The sequence below is a fragment of the Morus notabilis genome, unplaced genomic scaffold, assembly GCF_000414095.1.
Source record: "Morus notabilis unplaced genomic scaffold, ASM41409v2 Scaffold161, whole genome shotgun sequence".
Lineage (NCBI taxonomy): Eukaryota > Viridiplantae > Streptophyta > Magnoliopsida > Rosales > Moraceae > Morus > Morus notabilis.
Genome location: NW_010357095.1, coordinates 133,810 through 148,531, shown reverse-complemented (window position 1 = coordinate 148,531; position 14,722 = coordinate 133,810). Strand labels below are relative to the sequence as shown.

The window sequence follows — 14,722 nt, the reverse complement described above, 5'->3', positions numbered from 1 at the left end:
TTTACATAATACAAGTTGCATGAAAATCAAACTAATAAGCAGCTAGGCCTTGCATAGCTGCCACAGAGACTGAGGATGAGGACGCTGGTGAGACAAGCAACTATAGTGTGGGACAGGAATGCTTGGATCAGCTTTCTTGAAGTATAGCGTTTGTTACAGGTAAGAAAGGTTCTTTATTTTCTTGTATGGTATTTCATAATATGTTCCTGGTACTTCTAGGTGATGTTAAAGAGTTTGGACCATGTGGTGGCAATGGTCTTGAACTCATTTTGTGATCCCCATGGTTTGGCCTCTCTTATGCGGAACTTGTCTTGGTATTTTAACATTGATTGCTCCTTGTCTAATCGAATTTTATTTTGTCTATTGTTCTGAATTCTTGTCCAGACTTTGGAGAGCGAATACCTATTTATGACTATGACAATTGCAATAATGGAAGAGCAAATCTACAAGGTCAAATCTGGTAGGGCAAACTGTTTTGAACTGGAATTGAACATATATGGTTCTCCTTTTTTATAGGCAAATACACTGAAGCGAGCATGCTTTTTTTTTTTCCTTTGTTTTTTTTTTTTGGGTTTTTCCCCTTTTTGTTCATGAGTTCCGACAACCTAAACTTTATTTATATTTTTATTACAGATGTGAGTGAGATGGGTGGTATACACTTTGTGAAGTACCATTCCAAAATAGGCAAACGGAGACATGGACAATTGTTTTGTTTGCTGTTACATTGAGTTCGTCAACCAACTGTTTTATGTATATGTTGCAATTTTCTTCAAATGGAGAAGATCGAGTGGTAGTTGGGACCCTTGATGTTAACCAATGCATAAGGCTTCTAGATGAGATAGTTGGAAAGAAACCACAGGTATTTGATCAAATGTTAATTCATAAATCTGTGTACACACGGATCAGAACTTGCATTATTATGACTATGATTCTTATTGGCAGGAATTGGAGAGACTATTAGCTGTGAAGGAAGGTACTTTGCCTCAGCAACCAGCCTCAGATGATGATATTTCTATAACACTTTTGGTGCGAATGCTAGATGGTAAGTATTGGAATTGCTTCATTCTTTACATACTGAAATTCGATTGAATTGTATGTTGCTTAGGGTATTCAATAGAAATGTTTGTGCACTACTGTTATGTATGTGCTTCATGAGTTGACATATTATTCCTCCCATGTTAAGGAACTATAGTTCGTTTGGCTTTAAACAAAAAAAAAGAGTTCCAGTGGTAGAGGCTATAACCATTTTTCTCCATTACTTTCTGTTACATATGTAGCCTGTTTTTCTCCATTCACAGCTTATTTTTCTTCTTGTTACTTCTTTGTAGGAAAGGCTATAACCGGATGATTGTATCAAGGAATGAGGTTGCCATTGAAAATTTATCTAGTACCTCGAATAACGTATTTGATTTGGCGAATTTGGTCTTTGAGGATTCTGCATTCTAACGATGGTGATGTGCTGAAACGACTCTTGCCATTGATCCGGACCCTTTCTTATATTATACCACCATTACTTTTCGTTTATGGTGTGCTACTTTTCCTTTTGTATTTTACCACTGTTATTACTCATTATTAGCCAATGGCATTGTAGTTACTGTTATATTGAGTTCAGGTCAGCAGATTGCACCTAATCCTTGTGGGTTGTACCTCTAGCTACTTCTTTCCTTTTTTCTTGCCACTTTTTAATTACTTGTGTTCCGTTTAACATTTTTGTCCGAATTGATTAATAGTAGGTGCATCAAATCATTTTTTTGGCTTGTTATATAATGGGAGACAAGTTTGATATATGCTTGGCTTTTTATATAATTTTATTTACATTTTTTTCATTTATTTCTCACTTAGCTTGTTATAATTTTGAGTTATAATTATTTGCATAATTTTTTTCTAGTACTTCATTTTTTTAATTATATAACTAATTATATTTTTTTAAAATTACACGTAACGAATTATATTTATTATATACTTTTTTAAATTACATTATTTTAGTCATGATTCAAATTCAGAAAACAAGACAACTAAACACTGGTTCGAATCACATTTCATGTTAGAATCAGAATTATGCATATACACATCCAAACGAAGGTTGTAATCACTTTGAATTATGAATTATGATTCAAATTAAAAGACTTAAATCACCCTGATTTCAATCCTTATACCAAACGGACTTTTAATTGTCCCTCTACAAGCAACATGAGTATACTTTTTCATAAAAAAAGAGGTACATACTTGCATTTTTGCAACAGGGTATTGTGATTGCAAAAGGAAAAAAAAAATGAAATAAAATAAATTAAAATAGAGCATAGTGTATGTCAGTTACCATGGAAGCAAAGAGGATAATTAAAAATACAAACTACGATTAAAGTAGATTATTTCAATTGATCTTGAAATATCTTTAGAATTTGCAGCTTGACCTTTAATAGTACAGAGAGATTTTTTCTTCTTGGTGAAAGAAGTAGAGAGTTGATGAATTGGTTTTATTTCTTGACGGGGGGGACGACGGAAAAAGAGATGGAGGAGAGAGAAGATGTCAGAGAGGAAAGGAGAGAGATATTTACTCTGTGTGCTAGCGGAGGGTCCCGTTTGATCACTTTCAGTGTTTTAAATAAGTGGGATGCATTGAAAATTTGATGCATGGAGACTTAAAACCCTTATAAGATACGCTTTTCTTAAAACGTTATTTGTTCCCCCTTGATTGAGATTTGCTTTGAATTTCAACAGTTGATCGCTTCTGGAGATTTACAGTAGCAAAGAACTGAAAAGTTTTAGAAGAAAATAATAACAGAATAGAGTCTGAGAGAGCGAGTGCTATAAATATTGAATGGGATGGTTTATTTGTAGTGTTTGTTCTCCATTTATAAATTTAAAAACACCATTTCAGAGAAACTGCTTCCCTTTCTAAAAAAAAATTAAAATTTGAATTGCACGGTCACCTTTTAGAAACTCAAATTAAATTAAAATTTATTTATTTATTTTAAAATCTGAATTTTAAAATAAAATAAAAAATATTTTATTTAGACAGTATTTTTCTCTGCATGCCACGTGCAGTGTCAAGTGCGCCTAATGAGCACTATAACTTCACTGCCCATGTCAAGCGCGCGAGCGACAAAGTTGTGTCTCTTAACACTTTCATAATCCAATCAAAAGTCTTTATAACATACCTTATAAACCCACTAAGAGATGTGACCCTTTAGAAGGTACTCAAAAGTCTTATGCCTTTCCCATGTGAGACTATGAAATGTTATACTCTCTTTTTTTAAACTTGAACAACACTAACATGATGAAGTGTTAATTATTCATTTGATGGACAGAGATTCTTGACAGAGGATCCGGGTTCTTGTCTATTGTTCATATTTTGTTGGGTGTATAGCTACTATATTTAATTACATTCGACTGTTCTTATTGAGTAATGATACAAAAGCAAAGAACAGTTATTTGTAAAATCTATCTAGTTTTAGCTTGAATTAGAGACAAATGACAGCTTGCAGTACTCGCTGTTTCCTTAAGTAGACCATGGCCGCAGTGTTTGTATGGTGAAAAATTCTCTCAAATTTGGTGACACATGGGGAAAAAAGATCCACGTTTAGACAAACATTTTAGAACACAAGTTACGATCCACAAACAAACATGTTTTTCGTTTTGTTTTGTTTTTTTTTTTTTTTTGTTATTAATTATTCATATTTCCGGGGAGCAGACGTAACGATTTGGAGTTTGGAGTACACTTGGTTATAAGGGCTATGGTTGGGGAAAGTCTTCATATTCGTCCTTTTCTATACTATTGTTGTTTTATTGTCAATGCCCTTTAATGAGTTTTACATCGTTCTTGTAATTTGTCATTTCTTAGTTACTTGATTTCTCATCATTTTTCAATTTGGGTGGTGTTGTTTTGAGTTTCTGTTTTCAGTCTAGGGATAATTAAAAAATTGAAAATGCGACGTTCCACGCACATTTTTATTAAAAAAAAAAATTACAAATAACAAAAGGGTTGTTCTTTTGGAGTGTAAGTTGAGTGTAGTTTTTGAGTTAAATTTAAGTTATAACTTGAGTTGAAGTTAGAACTTGAATAAAGTTGAAACTTAAAAGAACGTGAACTTGAATAAAGTTGAAACTTGAGTTATCTTTTTTTGAGTTTTTTTGACAAAAAAACATGCCCATTGTTTCTCCACTTTAACGTGGACTCATACACTAACAGCTTTTGTTTTAAATATCCCAAGTACTCTTAGACTCCGTTCTTTTCGCTGATTCGAGTTTTACTACAGTAAAAAGCTCTCAGAAACAGTCACATCTAACTTTTTTGCTACAGTAAAAAGCTCTCACATAACATCACATCTCAACTCGAATTAAAAACTCGAATTAGCGAACCGAACAGGCCCTTAATTACTATTTAAGAACTAAAAAAATACATTCAAAAGATTAAAAAATATACACGAACAAAAATCTGAGGATTTAGGCCTGGGACCGACTACTCAAATTTTAAGGGCTGGTTTAGAAGGTGGATTCAAATCAGGCGATTTGAATCAAAATTCAAATTTTTAAAATTGTCGTGAGAAAAAATATTATAATAGAACTTTTAAAGTTTAAATTTTCTAATAAAATAAAACACTATTTGAACTCAGACCAAGGTATTTTGAGCCCATCCTCAGTGACTCACGATCGTAGTGGTAGTCACTACCCTTCCATAATCCGTCATGACCTTTTTTTTTATCATGACAAATGGTTGCAGCCCTTTTACAAATGTTGGGTTGCTACTCGACCATGGGTTGGAACCCTCGCTACCCCGCTGTCTCCATGGGTCGCAACTCGCAAGCCTCTCCTGCTTGTGGGGTAGGAGCGATGTGGCCTCTATGGTTATTATTCAAAAATTGAAAAATACAGAAAATTAGGATTTACTAGTACAATTTATTCTTTAAGAAAAGATAAAAGTATCTTTTTTGTTTTATAGAACACATAAAAACTCAGAGAGAAAAAAAATAGATCGCATGAAAAGCCTCTTGCAAATTTGGTAAATTACACTCTAAACTTTAAACTTAATAGCAATTGCTAATAACTAACAACCATTATCAAATTGATGATTTGAGACATAAAAGTTAAAGTTAGTCGTTTTTCAAACCATGTCAGTAGAAATATCGTATCCTTGGACTTCACCCCACAGGACATACAATATCGTACATACATGAACATGTAAATAATCATTATAACAGACATCAACCACATTCTAGTTAATCCGAATATTACATAAGTTTACATAATTCTCAGTTCCTTACATTTATACCCGAGGATGACCACAATCCTCACTTGATTCTAACAGCAGCACAACTCAGCTGCTCCGTAGCAAATATCCAACTATTGTGCACCACTCCTAGAGTCTCCTGGGAGGGGTTTAATACATTTGAAACATAAAACGTGAGCGAAAGGCCCAGTAGGATATAATTTGAAATAAACGTTATAAATAAATGAATAATAAATGTGCGAGGGAATACGTAAATGAATAAGTAAATAAAATAAGACATTCAGTCCCGATAGAACAACCGGAACCTTACATCCTTTTTTTCAAAGGAAATATAACTGTAAATAACTGTTTTACAGGCTTCAGCAAGTAATTAGTACAAATTACTTACCTAACCAAGTGCCTCGCCTACCCGGACCGAGTTTCGGGTTCTGCCCCCGAGGATGCACTCTCCGCATCCTATCTAGGCTTACAGCAATAGACTCTATTACCAGTTCACAAGATCTCTTTGCTTAAGAAATCATTTATTAACATTTTGAAATCGTTAATACGACCCCACGAACTACTCAAGCCGTGGGCCCCATGACTGGACAAGCCATGAGGTTCCATGACTAAACAAGCTATGGATTCCATGGACAGGACAAGCCATGGATTTCTATAAACTAAACAAGCCATGGTTTTCAAAACGTTTTTCTTTCGCAAACCAATCCATTTCTTTAAAACATTTCCAAGGCCGAAATTCTTTTTGAAAACAGGCTTACAAGGAAAAGGGATAGAAATCGTACCTCGCACTATCAAACCTGAGATTAGCGTTGCCTTCTCCGGCTTTCACTTCCTTAAGCCCCTTCAATCTGAATCCTCAGCGATCACTGATGCAAGGCAACACTTTAGGATTAATTCTCATTCCTAAAGCAATCTAAATCTCAATTTTCAACCAAGATTTCTTATTAGTGTGCCCTAATCCATTTTCATGTTTCATATTATCATTCCAAGGGTTTTCAATCTCAAATCAAGGATTAACAATGATAATCCATCTATCTCAAGTCCCCAAATGAAGCTAATTTGGGTTCTCCCCGAAAACAGGGGTCAAAACAACATTTTCAGGCCAAACAGGGTCAAACCCCGTGTCAACCGGTCGACCGGTGACAGAGCAGTGCAACACTACCGGTCAACCGGCAGTGTGCACACCGGTCGACCGGTCAGTCTACAATCAGTCCCAAATCAAAATATTTCAAAGGAAAACCACTAAATCTGGGTTCTAGGTCCTAAAACAAGTCCAAAGAACCCAAGATCTCCAATTTCTACTTTAGTTTTACTCAAAACCATCAAAATCCGGTTTGAACCAAAAATAAGTTTTGAAATCCAAAAACTTGAGATTCAAGAGAGGTTCTTTCAGTAATCTTACCTTGAATCCTTCTCTTGATGTTGAAAACACTTTGAAACTCGTCTTTGGCTCAAAATCCGTTTGATTTGGGACACAAAACGGGAGTGAGAGAGAAAGAGAGTGAGCGAGAGAGTGAGAGTGAAGGAGAGAGAGAGAGTGCACGGGAAAGGAAAGAGAAAGGAAAGGAAAAAGGAAAAAGGAAAAGAAAAGAAAAGGAAAAGGAAAAGAAAATGACATGTGTACAATATTTTAAAAGAGCAGTCCAGAAATGCGTCCATACACACTTCTGGGTTAAAATAAATTACTAAAAATAATTTAAATACCTTGGAACTATTTAAACTCACACGTGTCAGAAACATTTATTAATTAAACTCAATTAATAATGCAGATTAGGCACACTAATAATCTCAATTACCTTAATTAATCTCAATTAATTTTTCAGGGTGTTACAATAATGCTTGTTAGCTATTGAACATCAATTGCTATTAATTTTAAAATTCAATGTGCAATTTATCAAATTAAAAGTTTGGGATATATTGTCAAAAAAATGAAAAAAAAAATAGGAATAAATTTGCATTATATTAAAGGATAAAATCATTTTGGTACCTATAGTATAATGAAACATCATGTATAATGTAATCATTTTGGTGCCTGATGAGAAGGTTATTTATCGACAATCAAGTATTTTTGAGTTCAAATATTTGTGTCTTCAAGTACTTTTGTCAATTTAATGTGTTTTTGGTGTTATTTTATAGGAAAAATAGTAAAATGGGACTTAGTGGCATTTTAGAGTAAAAAATTAGGGTAAAAAGCACTCAACGCCACACAAAGGCCCTCTTAGGCAGAACCACTTGCGCCGGAGCGCCCACACCACACCCTAGTGGCCACGCAACATTGAGCTCACTGGCGACCCACTAGATGCGCAGCCGCACCTCCCCGTGTGCAATGACAAATTTTGAGCCATTTTTTATCCCTTGATCAATATGGATGGCCAATTTTGGACCCTTGGATGAGTTCAACTGAGATTTTTTCCATGTTTGAGCACACTTGAGCAAAAGAAACTCTAGTTCCCAACTTGGAGAGGATGAGAGGCACAAAAATTCCTAGAGAGAGAAGCTTAGAGTTGGAGATTCTTAAAGAATGCTTGGGAGATATTCTTGAAGATTTGAAGATTTATAGCTCATCTCACAAGAGTTTTCTCTTCCTTCTCCCTTTTTAGTTTTTTAGTTTTTGTTCTTAAATTTGTGATTTTAGTTGTGGATTCCTTTATGTTGAGCTAGACTTCATATTCTAGGGCTTGATGTAGCTTTCTTTGAACCATGTTTGGTTATCTTATCAATTGTTAGTTTAAATTCCATTTTAATTTATTTATGTTTCTCTAGGCTTAATGTTTCTAATTTATGTGGCCAGTGAGTTAGATAATTTTAGATTGTGATTTTTATGCTCGAGAGAGATTGATTTAATAGTATGGAATTGGGAAACATAGTTTAAGTTGTTGTGAGTCAGGGAGGAGATCAACACTTAAATAATCTCGTTGGAAGTTTATGATATTGTGAGACCAGGAGATGATCAAGACCTTGATTATCAACTAGGATTTCGATTGTTGTGAGGCCGGGAGGCGATCGACATTTAAGTTCTAATTTAAGGGCTAAACTTAGGCCTTGTTCGTTTCGCTGATTCGAGTTTTGCTACAGTAAAAAGCTCTCACAAACAATCACATCTAACTTTTTTGCTACAGTAAAAAGCTTTCACATACAATCACATCTCAACTCGAATTCTAAACTCGAATCAGCGAAACGAACGAGGCCTTAATAGTGTATGAGTAAATGGGTTAGATAGGAATATTGATTAAGGTATTCATGCATATGACTTCTTTTGACGCTCGAGAGAGGTAACGAGGTGAGATTAGGTCCCTTGATTAATGAATTGAGTGGAATTGGCTATCATTAACTTAATAGGATGAACATAGGAATGATAAGGTGAAGTCAAGTCCTTAGTATACTTGTGCATATAAGTTTCCATATTTTATCTTATTTTTGTTTTTATATCTATTTAAGTTCTATTTTATTTCATTTAGCTCAATTGTATAGAAAAAGTTGAGTTACGATAATCGCATAACTTAGCGGCAAGTTAACACCCAATCCATGTGAAGACGATACTTACTCACTCTATACTATCAAAACTTGACACTGTACGTTTGTGGGCGAACAAGTTTTTGACACCGTTACCGGGAATTGGCGTTTTAAATTATTACTATAGTATAATGAAAAATTGTGCAGGTACTTTATTGTTTTAACAATATTAAAATAGTACTTGCAGGTTTTAAGAAACAATTTTTTGGTACCCTAAGCTCAATTTTAATACTTATAATATTAATTGTGCCATTACCACTATCTTTCATTAAATGGATAACTCCTTTTTTTTTTTGTTGTTGTAAAAAAACACCATAATGTAATTCGACCATTTATGCTAAATACTGGCAAGGGCACAATTGTTATTTCAAGTACCAAAAATTGAGTTTAGAGTATCAAAATTTTATTTTAATACTTAAAAAATACAGCTTTAATATTATTAAAAAGATTGGATACGCGTGAGATGTTTTGTTGTACTAAAATATGAATGGCAATTTTACTCATTAACCCATTTATTCGCAAGACCCGCATTAAACGGGGTGGAAAAAATCCGCTTTTAATCACGGGTCGCAGGATGAGGACGAATTTAGAAGTCCCCGACCCAATTCCTCGTTTAGCTATCCCGTTTAATTATATCCTCTTTTAAAATTAGATATATTACGTATAATGTGTTATAACACATACTTTTGAGTATAATTTATTACAAAATACATATGAAAATTTTAAATTACCTTTATTTTATTTTTGACTTGATATTTTGTATGGTTGTATTATTTATTTATTTATTTTTATTTTATAATTAAAATAACCAATCGGGTAAATGGAGCACTATGAATACCCTGAACCTGTGGCAAGAAATTCGCTCGGTAACTCGTCAATTTATGTAGGTTCATGTGGTGAGTATAGTGAATGTTTTTATTCACGGAATAGGTTGACGAGAAAATCACCCTGCTTCAAATCTACACCATTGCCATCCCTATATTAGAGGTACTAAAATGATTTTATCTCTTACATTAATACACATATTCTTTTGTATTGATGCCATCCCTCGTAGGAACGTTTAGTTCATGAATTCAGAATTATTTTCATTTTACGTGTATTTTTTGTGAGAAAAAATACTATAATAAATTACGAATTATGATTCGAATCATGGCACGAATTCTTCCCTTTTATAGAGGGTGTGATTAAAGTCTATTATATACATATATGTATTTTTTGAGGTGTGATTGTAGTCTTATTAGTGAAGCCGTTTGAGTTCTTTTTTGTCGTGTTTACAGCTCTCTCTTTTTTTTTTGAGCAAATTTTACAGCGTCTTTAGTCACGCACAAATAGATAAGGCAAATAAAGGCGGGAAATTTGAACAGACACTCAAACTTCGAACAGAGAGAGAGAGAGAGAGAGAGAGAAATGGAGGACTCGCAAGCAATTCTCTGCCACATCTCTTTGCTCAAGGACATGCTCGATCAGGTAACGTTTCGATTTTTTCCTTTCTCTCCGAAGATTTCTCGATCGTAATCGCAAAAACCAGCTAATTGAATTTCAGGTGAACGAAGAAATCGAGTCGAACATCCAGATAACGCGAGAGATCGAGTCCGAGATCGTGAAGTGCTCGGAGATCGAAAAGGCTTTGGCCGCCAGACAGTCAGACCTCACCAAGACGCTTTACTTTTCTCAGTTCGAGATCAACGGTTTGCTCGTCCTCGCTCGTATGCCTTTCCTCAACATCCCCTTTTTTTAGATTTTTCAGTATCGATTCGATTTAGAAAAATCTCAAGAGATTAAGAAGATCGAATGGAAATAGAAAAAAATATTTCTAATTTATTTATTTTTTTGTTTTAATTTCTAGAGGGTTCAAAAAACTCGGTGGAAAATTTGGACAAGCAAATCAGTAGTTTAAGGATGGAGAGGGACGAGATTCTTAAGAGAATCAATGCCAAGCAGTAAGATATAACTAAATCCTGGTTTGAAATCAATGATGATATTGTAACTCGTAATTACTGGACAAATTATAAAACTTCGCCCAACAGTTAATCACTAGTACCAACTTTGCCCTGGCTTTTGCAATGTGCAAATTACTCCCCAGGAACTTGAGAAAGGTAGAAACTTTGGTGTTCCTGTCTAGTGGACGGAAAGGGTTGTATGGTAAAAGTTTTTACTTAATCATGCAAATGATACTTTTCTCAAGTTCAAGAGGTGTAATTGGCACATTTGAAAAATCAGAGGTCATGTTGACACTAGTGAGAAGTGACAAGGGGAGATTTTGTAATTTGACCATAATTTTCTGTAAATGCCATATTTGAGGCAGTTAACGGGGTGATATTTGCATTAAATAAACGGTTGATTAGAGAACAATGTTGATTGAATTGTTTCTGTCTATAGGGAAGGGTTTATGAACCAATCCCTAGAATTCCAGAGAGATATTGACAGTACTGATGATCTAAGGACTATGCTATCAGAGAAAGTGTTTCTTGAGAATGAATATTCTCAATTGGATAAGAAGACGAACATGTTAAAGACTTCAATGCAGGCATTTGTGCAAGAAATTCTTGAAGATCTTCATAATTGCAATTCTGGTTATAGCTCCCCTTTTATCTTGAACTCAATTTTGCACGTTGTTAACATATATTGGTTTCTTTTTGAAGATTTAGGGGTGAATGATAATTTTCTCATTGATCAGAAACGTATATACAGCTTCCTTTTATACATGAAGACCACGGTTACCCTAATGCTAATTACTTCAATTATTAATTCTAACAGAATCGGGGAACAAAGGGAAAAAAGGAAACAAATCAGTAAAAACAGGAAACTAATCAAAACAGAAATGGAAACTAACTAATAGAGATATTGGAAAGTATTCCAAATCTCTTTATTCCTATTCTACTTTGTCAAATATTCTAGGATCTCTGATTCTTAGCCGAGTATTTCAACACTCCCCCTCAAGCTAGGTGTAAATGTTGTTTTAGCTGAGCTTGGAACTCAATTCTTCAAAATTCTTCCTTGGTAGAGCTTTAGTGAGGATGTCTGCTATTTGCTGATTTGTAGAGATGTATAGTAGACTTATGATCCCGCTGTCTATCTTCTCTTTAATGAAGTGTCGATCTATCTCCACATGTTTTGTTCGATCATGATGAACATGATTTTTAGCTATATTGATAGTTGATTGATTGTCACAAACACCTTCATAGGAGATGGGATACCAATCCTTAATTCATTGAGTAACCTGTCTAACCATAAACCTTCACAAATGCCAAGTGCCAGTGCTCTGAATTCTGCTTTTGCACTACTCCGTGGCACTACTGGTTGTTTCTTACTTCACCAAGTAACTAAGTTTCCCTACTTCGCCAAGTAACTAAGTTTCCCCACACATGTGTAATAACCTGAGGTAGACCTCCGATCAGTTATAGATCCAGCCCAATCAGCATCTGCAAACACTTCAATGTCTCTTCTTGTTGTTTTTCCGAAGTATAATCCCTTGCCTGGTGCCATTTTTAGATATCTCAATATTCGGTTGATAGCCTCCATGTGTTCCTCAGTAGGTTCATTCATGAATTGGCTTACCACACTAACTGCGAACCCAATGTCTGGTCTAGTGTGGGAGAGATAAATCAGCTTCCCTACAAGTCTCTGGTATCGTCCTTTTTCCATTGGAGTACTTCCTTCCTTTGCTCCAAGTTTGGTACCTGAGTCCAGAGGCGTCTTAGCTGGCTTACACCCAAGCATGCATGTCTCCCTAAGAAGATCCAACACATATTTCCGCCGTGACATTGAAATTCCATTTCTTGACCGAGCTATTTCCATTCCAAGGAAATATTTTAGGTTTCCAAGATCCTTGGTTTTGAATTCCTTGGCAAGTAGTGTCTTGAGTTTGAACAATTCATCTTCATTGTCACCCGTGAGAATGATGTCATTCACATATACAATGAGAATTGCTATCTTCCCTTCTAATGAGTGCTTAACAAAGACTGTGTGATTTGCCTGGCATTGTGAGTATCCATACTTCCTTACTGTCTTATTGAACTTGTCAAACCATGCTCTGGGAGATTTTTTTAATCCATAAAGAGACTTCTTGAGCTTGCATGCCTTATTTATAGTAGCGTGAGACTCAAAACCAGGAGGAGTATCCATGTAAACTTCTTCTATAAGGTCCCCATTAAGGCAAGCATTCTTAACCTCAAGTTGGCAGAGAGGCCAATCAAGATTTGCAGCCAAAGTAATACCCGAATAGTATTCAATTTGGCTACTGGAGCAAAGGTCTCTTGATAATCAATGCCATATGCTTGAGTGAACCCTTTAGCAACCAGCCGTGCTTTAAACCTGTCCACATTCCCATCAGCCTTGTATTTGATAGTGAATATCCACTTGCACCTCACTGTACGCTTCCCATTTGGTAGCTCCGAAATTTTCCAAGTTCCATTATTCTTTAGAGCCTTCATTTCTTCCCATACTGTTGTTTTCCATTATGGAATAGACATGGCTTCGTGGATGGAGTTAGGAACCTACACCTTGTCTAATTCTGCCACAAAAGTCTGATAGTTCGGCAACAATTTTTTATAAGATACAAAATTGTGAATTGGATGACTAGTACAAGATCGCACCCCTTTCCTTAACGCAATTGGACAATCAAGATCATCAACAATAGGCTCATCTATGTTCACAGAGCTAGTGTTACCTAGCGATAGAGTCTCAAGAACTCTTGGATCCGGTTCAGCCTCTTGATGCTGCTCAGAAGGTGCTTGTTGCTCTACATCCTCTTGGGTTTTCTTCCTCCGGGAATATACAATGAACTCACCGAGAAAAATACATTTGAGGGATTTAGGATCAAGCTTGCTTCTGTGTTGTTGATGGATGTGAACAAACGCGAGAGACCAAATACTTTGAGTGGAATGGTTGAGAGAAGTCTGGTCTTTGGGTATGAAAGGAGAGATTGACATGGGGTTTGAAAGTTTAGGACTCGTGAGGGCATTCGGTTTATGAGATAGGTTGCTGTGAGTACGGCTTCCCCGCAAAAATGTTTTGGAACATGGGTGGAGAACATAAGTGATCTAGCAACCTCTAAGATATGTCTATTTTTTCTTTCTGCCACCCCATTTTGTTGAGGGGTATCAACACAAGAACTTTGGTGTATAATACCTTGATTTGTAGGTATTCCTCTAGAAAATGTTTGAAGTATTCCCTGGCATTATCGGCGCGGAATATTTGTATTTTGGTGTGAAATTGGGTTTGAACCATGGTATTGAAATTCTTGAAGATTTGTTCAACTTCTAATTTTTCTTTCATGAGAAATACCTAAGTAATCCTAGTATGATCACCAACAAACAACACAAACCATCTTGTTCCAGTGATGTTTTTACTTTGAGATGGTCCCCATACATCGCTGTGAATCATTGAAAATGGATTGGATTTTCGGTATGGTTGAATTGAGTATGAACTACGAGTGTGTTTAGCAAATTGACAAATATCACACTGAAAATCTTTTGGACTTTTATTGATGAATAATGAAGGAACAAGTTTTTGAAGGTAAACAAAGTATGAATGGCCTAACCTATAGTGCCATAACATGATTGCACTATCATTATTAGATTGAAAACCAAAACAAGAAAATTTTGTAACTTGTTGATTTGGCATGTCCGAATCTGCCATGTGAGGTTGTTGTTCTTGTGGATGGTCATTCTTGAGGATATAGAGCCCCGAGCACATCTTAGCATTGCCAATCATCTTCTCCGAATCCAGGTCTTGAAATTCACAAGAGTTTTGAAAAAATTTAGCAACACATTTATGCTCGTGAGTGAGTTTACTAATTGATAGGAGATTGCAATCCAAATTTGGGACTAAAAATACGGAGTTTAAGGTAAGATCCTTTCATACAACTACGGATCCTTTCCCTATGACTCTTGAGCGTGATCCATCTGCAATCCTGACGGTAAAGTTCTCATGACAAGGACTATAAGTGGTGAATAGCCTTACGTCTCCAGTCATATGGTC

The 14,722-nt window shown here is 35.4% G+C and overlaps 2 protein-coding genes across 2 annotated transcripts; both read left to right on the top strand.

Moving 5' to 3' along the window:
* Positions 1–423: 423 nt before the first annotated feature.
* LOC21395868 (plant UBX domain-containing protein 8) lies at positions 424–1,670 on the top strand. Its single transcript, XM_024164489.1, has 4 exons — positions 424–460; positions 634–859; positions 943–1,042; positions 1,329–1,670. Exons 2-4 carry the CDS (start codon positions 749–751, stop codon positions 1,346–1,348), a joined length of 231 nt encoding a protein of 76 aa, XP_024020257.1. The 5' UTR covers positions 424–460; positions 634–748; the 3' UTR covers positions 1,349–1,670.
* An 8,477-nt stretch (positions 1,671–10,147) lies between these two features.
* Positions 10,148–11,388, top strand: LOC21395867. Its single transcript, XM_024164341.1, has 5 exons — positions 10,148–10,207; positions 10,284–10,446; positions 10,587–10,680; positions 11,120–11,267; positions 11,383–11,388. The coding sequence occupies exons 1-5, from the start codon at positions 10,148–10,150 to the stop codon at positions 11,386–11,388; spliced, it is 471 nt and encodes a 156-aa protein (XP_024020109.1).
* The last annotated feature ends 3,334 nt before the right edge of the window (positions 11,389–14,722 follow it).

Coding starts and splice junctions, on each gene's coding strand:
- LOC21395867 (XM_024164341.1), top strand. CDS start 10,148: ATGGAGGACTCGCAAGCAATTCTCTGCCACATCTCTTTGCTCAAGGAC. Junction 10,208..10,283: donor TCAAGGACATGCTCGATCAG/GTAACGTTTCGA, acceptor ATTGAATTTCAG/GTGAACGAAGAAATCGAGTC. Junction 10,447..10,586: donor CGGTTTGCTCGTCCTCGCTC/GTATGCCTTTCC, acceptor TTTAATTTCTAG/AGGGTTCAAAAAACTCGGTG.
- LOC21395868 (XM_024164489.1), top strand. CDS start 749: ATGTATATGTTGCAATTTTCTTCAAATGGAGAAGATCGAGTGGTAGTT. Junction 860..942: donor TAGTTGGAAAGAAACCACAG/GTATTTGATCAA, acceptor TCTTATTGGCAG/GAATTGGAGAGACTATTAGC. Junction 1,043..1,328: donor TTTGGTGCGAATGCTAGATG/GTAAGTATTGGA, acceptor ACTTCTTTGTAG/GAAAGGCTATAACCGGATGA.